The 8143-nt window shown below is 44.7% G+C and overlaps 1 protein-coding gene across 3 annotated transcripts in view; it reads left to right on the top strand.

Annotated features, from left to right (window-relative positions):
- The window catches only part of MAEL (maelstrom spermatogenic transposon silencer), a 999863-nt gene extending 995644 nt beyond the window's left edge, over positions 1-4219 (top strand). For 2 of the 3 annotated variants that reach the window (XM_069202739.1, XM_069202740.1), the window contains exon 13: positions 1721-1832. Coding sequence is in view for 1 of the 3 variants with exons in the window: in XM_069202741.1 (XP_069058842.1) it covers positions 1721-1833 (113 nt within the window). In the remaining 2 variants the exon portion in view is untranslated. Of the gene's footprint in view, positions 1-1720 lie in introns of all 3 variants that reach the window. The other variant, XM_069202741.1, reaches the window with a different exon arrangement.
- The last annotated feature ends 3924 nt before the right edge of the window (positions 4220-8143 follow it).

Consider the following 8143-nt stretch of genomic DNA (forward strand, 5'->3'; position numbering starts at 1 on the left):
AGCCACAATGGCAAACCCCAGGGATCATCAGGAGGAGCTCTGAGCAGGTGGTGATGGACAGGGGACTGGTCACTCCCATTTCCTTTGTCCAGTTTCGCGCCAAGGCAGGGACTGGGGTGGTCCAGTTTATGCAAGGAGGGCACATATGTGTCCTTCAAAGCATTTCCAGTGGCTTGGGGAGGCTACCCCTCCCGAGCTTGTAACACCTATTTCTAAAGGGGTAGGGTGTAACACCCCCTCCCAAAGAAAATCCTTTGTTCTGCCTTCTTGGAGTCGAGCTTTTCAAGCAACAGGAGGGCAGAAACCTGTCTGGGAGGTGGCGGCAGCTTGGGCTGCCTGGAAGCCCTCAGAAGGCTGAAATGGCAATACTCAGGGTCCTCTATGGAGCGCCCAGAGTGCATGCAATCATACAACCAATGCTTGCAAAAGCCTTGGGGTATGATTCCAACATGTTTAATACCAATCATGCCTATGTTCAGAGTTACGATTATGTAGTTGGACCTAGGTAGTGACCTATCTCCAGTACATGTGTAAAATGGCATCCCCGCACTCACAAAGTCTGAGACAATGGGCCTAGAGTTCATGAGGGCACCTCTGCTAGTGCAGGGGTGCCCTCACACACAGGTACTTTGCTCCCTGCCCTCTGTGCTGGAAGGCCTGCCATAGGGCTGACTTACAGTGACCTGGTGGTGTGAAAAACTGCAGTGAAAGGGTGCTTGCACCTTTTAACGCAGGCTGCCATGGCAGTCCTGTAGAAGCCTTTGCATGGGCTCTCTATGGGTGACAAAATACATGCTGCAGCCCATAGGGATCCCCTGGAATCTCAGTGCCCTGGGTACCTAGATACCATATACTAGGGACTTATAAGGGGGCACCAGTATGCCAATTGTTGATGAAATACAGAGTTTTGGGCGAGAGAGAGCATAATCACTGGGGCCCTGGTTAGCAGGATCCCATTGAACAGTCAAGCACACTGAGAGGCAGAAAAAGGGGGTAACTATGCCAACAAAGAGGGTACTTTCCTACACAGTGCATACTGATTTCTTGCATACAAAGCTTGGCAAGATCAAAACCTAGCCCTACCCTTTCTTCTGCCTTATGCCTGCCCAAACTCCACCCCCAGTCCACCTCTCCTTTTGGTGAGTACCTGCAGCTGTTTCCCCCTTCCCCCAATTTAAAGCCCTGAGTATATGTTGAATAGTCCCTCTTGGCCAATAGCCTTGTTGCCATTATCAAGACCCTTCCACCTACTTGTCAGCCAGAAAGGCACTCTAATTGGCACTTTTTCCCCGCAATGTCCTGCAGTAGTGCACATATGTTGGTGTGGGGTGTTGCCCCAGTGATGCATATGGGTTTCTAGTTTCCTTGTTTTTGTTGGGATGTTAACCAAACGGTAAATAATTTCTTTAGCCTGTACTGATTTCTCACCCTGCCCAATTCTATTCAACCTAAAAAAAAAAAAAAAAATCTTGGAGCTTTACAACAACCCAGTTTGTAGGTGCACACACAACTTAAAAATCAGAACCTGCTCTTAAAATAACTCTAATTTGCAAGGTTAGGACAACATTAATTTTAAAGATGTGAACTTTGTGTATGTATCCTATTTACTTTGGTTAATGCTTTACGTCAAGTTTTGGGCAATTTGCCCCACTGCGCTTGAGACGTTTTAGGTCAATTATATTTAAAAGTGTTAAATGGTCATTTATTTTCCATCCCCTAGATGATGGGGCTCATCCTGTTGGAGTGAAGTCTTTGGATGTGCCCAGAATTGGACGAGGAAGAGGAATCACACGCCTGTTGGAAACCTTTGCATCAAAGTCTGCTAGTGGATAAACAGTTGCTGCCTAAACCAACTCCACATATATTTGAATTTAAGAGATTCTATTGGCTGGCCGACTCCCAGTTTTCAAAAAGATTGTTGAGAAAACTTAACTGAATATGTACATTTTGACTGTCAAATTTACTTTTCATTGTGTTTGTTTCAAAAAGTTTCCGATTGGGTCCCGCTTGTCTTCATTTACTGTTTATAATTAGTGTAGTGGTGTACTAGACCACTAAATATATAGTTCAACCCTTTGTAATGTTAATTGTTTCAACTTTCTTCGAAGATTACGACGGGTTTGAAATTATCTTCAGAAGGCGACGTCTTTTGGGACTGTAGGGAGAGTCTATTGCCTCTTCTTTTAATTTACATGTAATGAGCGTGTTATTAGTGAGAGTACTTTGAGATATGTTCAATTTAAAAATCAGTTATCAAAGAACATCTTCAATCAGAAGTAAACTTTTAACCTTGGTATGATCATAGCTTATTTGGAGAAGTGAATTAAGCACAGATAGATGGTAATACGACCAACAACAAAAATCAGTCACACTGTAAAAAGCAAATGTTAGATTTGGAATAATCCAGTACTGTCAACGTTTTATATTAAGAATGGCATTCCTTCTTGTGCATTGTTCTCAAATAATTCATATTTTACATTAACTTTCATAAATGGTTAGTTTAACTGAGCGGAGCTCAGCCTGCACTTTATTTTGTAGATTCTTTTAGAACCCGACTTTGCACCGATCTGGAAAATGCATTATTTCCATCACTGCAACAAACTGGAACTTAAAACTCCTGTATCCTGAATTTTTATTGTTTGTTGTGCGAATATCTTGTGCTTTACTAAAAACTAGCCTTTGTTAAAACTTTGTCATTAAACGTCTTTGTACAACTTTTCAGATATGATAGTATATTGGAAACTTGTGATTTGTGTCCCCCGAAAATGGGTTTTACACTGTTAGAACATATTGTATCACACATCAATTTAAAGTGCTCAATATTTCCCGGTTTTCTACACAATCAGCAGTAAACCATGCTGGTCTGATTACAAGATTCTTCTCCTAGGGCAAACTCTTATGTCATGGGATTTGGCACTTGGGGAATGCTTATTATCATGGCTGGAATGTACAGCCCAAAACTTCATACTAAGACAGTGCGTCATTCTTTAATGATGCCTTATTTGTATAATGAGACCAGGGATTCCGACTAGTGCTACCATTTCAAAGGGTTGCATCAGCATTGATATTTGGTCCTGAAGCAAAAAAGACGAAAGCTGCTGGACCATGGCATGGAAGGAAAACTAAATGAAAAAAGTTAGAGACACTGTTAAAATGTTGTAATATGAGTAAGTATTCACAAACAAAAAAGCACATAGCGGTACTCCGGGAAGAAATTTACTTGTGTTGGATGCTTTGCGGGGCCCTGGAAATTAAAATGCTGTTTGCTGTTCCCATCCATGTATGGTTGAAAATCTATATTGTTTGTAGCTGTCCGTTTGCTGCTAATTGTAGCAGGTATGATGGCGTAAGGCAAAATGATATGGCCTCATGCAGAATGTGTTGAGGGACCCCTGAGTTTCACATATCTCACAGATATTCATGGGCCTTGTCTGAATGGGGGCTCCCTAAATGGTGGGGGTCCCCTAACTGGTGATTCTTCCTGCACAGCACGGTCTGCACGGCCTTGCATTACTACCCTATCTTCTTGCAGTATTTGCATTGTTGAATGCAGTGAAAAGCGTTTCACCCCTCGACAGAATCTAAACTTATAGAGCAGGTAATTACTAACTATATGTTCATACCCAAACATTTCAATAGTGAACACCTATTCTTGAGAAACTTAAGCAGCTAAAATCATGTTTATCTCTAATGGGCTGTGCTCTCCTGAAGGTGTAGCTATGCTCTCCTTGTGTATTGTTACATCAGTGACATTATTCAGTGAGTTGTTTAACTCCGCTCAGGCCATGGGAGATCCTTCAGTGGAGTCTGGTCATTGCATTTTGTCTCCTTTTGTTTGTAATAAAGTGTATCTTTTTTTCCTTCAGGAATGTGGTAAATTTGATTTTGCAAAGATGGTTGATGTTGTTTTAATAAATGGAGTAGTTGTAATGCATTACTCATCACACGGACACTGGTAGCCTACAGTTTGAAGATAAGCAGTTCCCTTAAAATGCTCCTTTTTAGCAAACAAATTTGCAGTCAACTTGCTGATGTTAAATCTTTACTAAAGAAAAATATATTTTGGTTGCGAGATTTGGAAAGGCAGTGGTCAGACCTTGTCCTCCCAAAAAGATGTTCAAAATTGTCATGTAGTATCTTTTTCAAGTACTTAAAAATGAGGGGCTTTGAGATACCTAACAGAATATATGTACAGATAGTGTTCCATTTTTTTTTCTTTGTTACTCCCAATAAAGATCTAGAGTTAATGTTCATGGAGTAAGATTGTTTTTTCCAGGGCGGACAGTCTCAGGTGATTGGTGCAAGGGGATGGAGAGGCGAGGCAACAAAACAAGTCTTAAGTTTCCACTTTGAAACCACACCAACTTTTGTGTGAGTAATGAAACTGATATTGCCACTTCTACATGTAATTTGTTAAGTGCATGTGCAGGCATCACATATCCAGCTGTTGGGCACGCAAAAACCTCTTTGTACCCTAATGCTGAGTCTCTTTTTTGCCCTTTCTCTTTGTTCTGATTTGGTTTTACAATTCAGGTAGATTGCAGTCACATCTTCTGCAGATCATGATACTGCTGCTTGGCCTTAAAGTTTAGAAGAATGTATTCAGCATAGCCAGCTGTCTGTTTGACATCTTCAATCCAATAGGCTTCTTGCTGCAGATTTTTTACCTTAGAACAATCCTCAGATGGAAACATTTTTGTGAGCAGTACCACTGCTCACCGGTAGGTGGTCATTCAGCTTCGTGTGGCATAGTCCGCATCAGAAGTGACGTGCATGGTGCCTTTGTAGGCACCACCCCAGCACATTGATGTCCATTCTGTTTTTTCTGGCACCAGTCAGCACATGTAGAAGAGCTACCCCCAGGTATTTTTTTTTTTTTAAATTGACTTTTTACTACTTTTTGCCAAGAATTTGTGGAGACTTTGTCTCCTGGTGCGTTGAGGATATCCATTAAGAAAGGCTGATTTCAAGCCCTGTGGTGCCTGTCACAGACAATGGTAACAAACCCACATTTGGTGTGCCGCTGGCTCTTGGAGTTTGAACAGGACACCAAGACCTGTGTCAGTTGCTGCCTCGTGTACCCTAAGATGTTGAGGGAGCAGTCCCTCAGGCTCCTTGCCCCTGCAACACTCATGATCTTGGTCAAGAGGAAGGTCCTGAAATTGGTTTGCGGAGCCACTCCAACGGTCAAAATCGCAGTCAAGGTTTTCGGTAAAATTTGTTAATGCTCCAAGTGCTCTGTCAGTTGAGGTTTTCGGGAAAATTGGGTACGTCCCACAAGAAGTCGTCAAAGATATTAGACTTTTCGCATTTGTTGAATTAATCTGACAAGATGAGGGCGTGTGGGCACTCAGTCTAACTCTGTGGTGGAGCCTGGGCTGTCTCCATACCTCCCATAGTGTCCAGGAACCCATCAAGTTACACAAAATGTATGCCATGTACCTCTTATCTAGGCTGTCCGTCCCTGCTGGTGTGAGTTTGGGCCTCTCTTGGTCTTCCAGTGGGTTCACCTCCGGCATCAGTCTGGCCACTTGGATACATAGATGGACCCAGAGTGGTACCTTCCTCTGAATTGTCACCAGTGCTGCTGATGCCCCGTGGCATCACCATCCCTATCATCAACCCTGTCTGAAAGAAGGACAGGCATTGTCTGGCGCCAACAAGGGTGGGGGCAGGGGTTGGCTTGACCAGACTCACCATGGTGATGCCACTACCTTATTCATATGATAGGCCTGGATTTGGAGACGAATGGGAGGGGTCTGCGGACCCTAATGATACCTGTTAGATGAGACAGAACAATTAGTACAAGGATCTGGTGCATGCCAGAGGGCTGGACACCACCACAGACACTGCCTTAGTTTCTCCTCTTACCATGGCTACAGAGGAGGGTGCCTCTTTAGCAGTGGTGATGCAAAGGACAGCTAATGTCTTGGACCTTACACTGCCCTCAGTGCCAGTCGAGACTAACATCTTGACAGAGCTGCTTTCACAAAACTATTACTCCCTTTTAATGAATCCCTTACGGATGTCGTACTCCGAGCCTGCTCCAGGTCCCCACTTTGCTCACTCAGCACCCCATCCAGTGAGTCTGGTGGTCCAGGCTTCCACCTCTAAAATTAACCCTGGTGCATAGCCTTCCATTCCACCAGACGGGGAATCCAAAAGGCTGGACATGTTTGAGAAGAGGGTGTTCTCTTCCGCCAGCCTGGCACTACAATCGGTGAACAACGCATGCCTCAAGCCGATACTCCCAGCATTTTCTGATGGGAGGGACACACCAACACCAGTCCGCCTTCCTCCCCCTTGGTGGCCAAGGCATCCAACCACATCTGTAAACGCCCAGCTACATTGGCCAGCAGTCCTCGCAATCTTTTCATGGTCAAGGACATGGTTCCCGCAGATCACTTAAGACAGGCAGCCAGAGGGCAAGCCAGTCCACCATCTCCCTCACCCCGCCCCCATTCCCTGGCAGCCACAGCCTCAAAACCCCTTTAGTATGTCCTCCGACCATCATGGGCATCCAGTGGATGGTAGGATACACGATCACCTGCCTACTGAAGGTCACTAAGATCCAATTGCTAGATTTTTCCAAAGTTGCTACTCCTGCCCCTTTAAGACAATCCCCACCCAATCCACTTACTTACAAGCTGATGGGGGACCAACTCGCCTTGCTTCATCAGGAGGTGTCAGCTCTCTTGGCCAAGGAAGTTATAGAGAAGCTTCCGGCATCAGAAGTTGGTTGTGGTTGCTATTCCTCCTTTCTGATCCACAAGGACAGAGGACTTCATCCTGTTTAAGACCTGTGACATTTCAATTTCTTCCTGAAAATGGGAAATTTCAGAATGCTCACGCCTGCTCAAGTACTGTCTGCCCTGGACCCAGGAGACTGGATGGTATTCCTGGACCTGCAGTATGCTTAGTGTCACATCCCCGTCCTGCCTGCCTACAGGTGCTACCTGCAGTTCACGGTAGGCCAAGAGCACTTAGTTTGTTGTGCTCCCTTTTGACCTTACCAGAGCCCCTCAGGTTTTCATGAAAATGCTGGTGGTGGGTACACCTCATCTGTGGAGGTCAGGGATGCCAGTCTTTCCCTAACTAGATGATTGGCTGTTGAAGGCGAGCTAGCCCCAGGTAGTACTCTCCCACCTCCAGACAATGTTGAATCATCGGCATTTGTTGGGGTTCACTATCAACGTGCCAAACTCACACCTGACACCCTTACAGATGCTCCCTGTCATCTGAGCTTTTCTAGATACACTGCAGCTTCAGGCCAATCCTCTTGAGTGGCAAGTCCAGGATGTTCAGGGTCTGACAGTGATGTTTTAGCACTCTATCCTGGATTTTGGTGAGACTGACTGAAGCTGTTGGGCCTCATGGCCTCCTGGATCCTTCTTATCACACATGCCTTCTGGCATATAAGGGCTTTGTAGTGGAACCTGAAGTTCCAGTGGGCACAGTATCAGGAGAAATCTCTCCGACATGGTCCAGATGTCTGAGGGAACCACAAACTACCTGCGGTAGTGGATCACTTCTGGGCTGAGGCATCCATTTGGGAGAGGTGGAGATCAGCGGACTCTGTCGCTCAGCATCAACCTATTGGAGCTCAGAGCAATCTGACTAGCATTGAAAGACTCTCTTCCTTCCATCAAGAGACGGCTGGTTCTGGTGTTCAATGACAATGTAGGAGGCTGGCTCAGTATATGGTGTACACCTCTAGGTGAGGCACCCTGTACTGAGTCCAGGCAACCCCCTAGTGATGGTATAGGCAGCTCTAGATAGCTAGAGCTCTTATAATGTTAGCTGTGTAGAGCAGCTACTTATTCAGGAGGATGTAAAGCGGTTGCAAATACCACACAGCACAGTCATTGATGCACACACAGCCAAGAAATACACCAGTGTTAGAAAAATGTTATATTTATTGTAACACATAGGTAAGAACTAACTTTGGTATATCTCCTAACCAGAGATGTGGACATCTGAAATTATACCTAGCAACAGGTAAGTAAATGCATAAAATAACATGGACACCTATGGGGGCCAAACTATATACTAAACAAATGGAATGTGAAAATCTCTCCCAACCCACACTACCACCCAAGAACCCTCAGGACTGGGGAAATGCTAAAAGCCCAAAGGTAGGTAT

The sequence above is a fragment of the Pleurodeles waltl genome, chromosome 8 (genome assembly GCF_031143425.1).
Source record: "Pleurodeles waltl isolate 20211129_DDA chromosome 8, aPleWal1.hap1.20221129, whole genome shotgun sequence".
NCBI lineage: Eukaryota > Metazoa > Chordata > Amphibia > Caudata > Salamandridae > Pleurodeles > Pleurodeles waltl.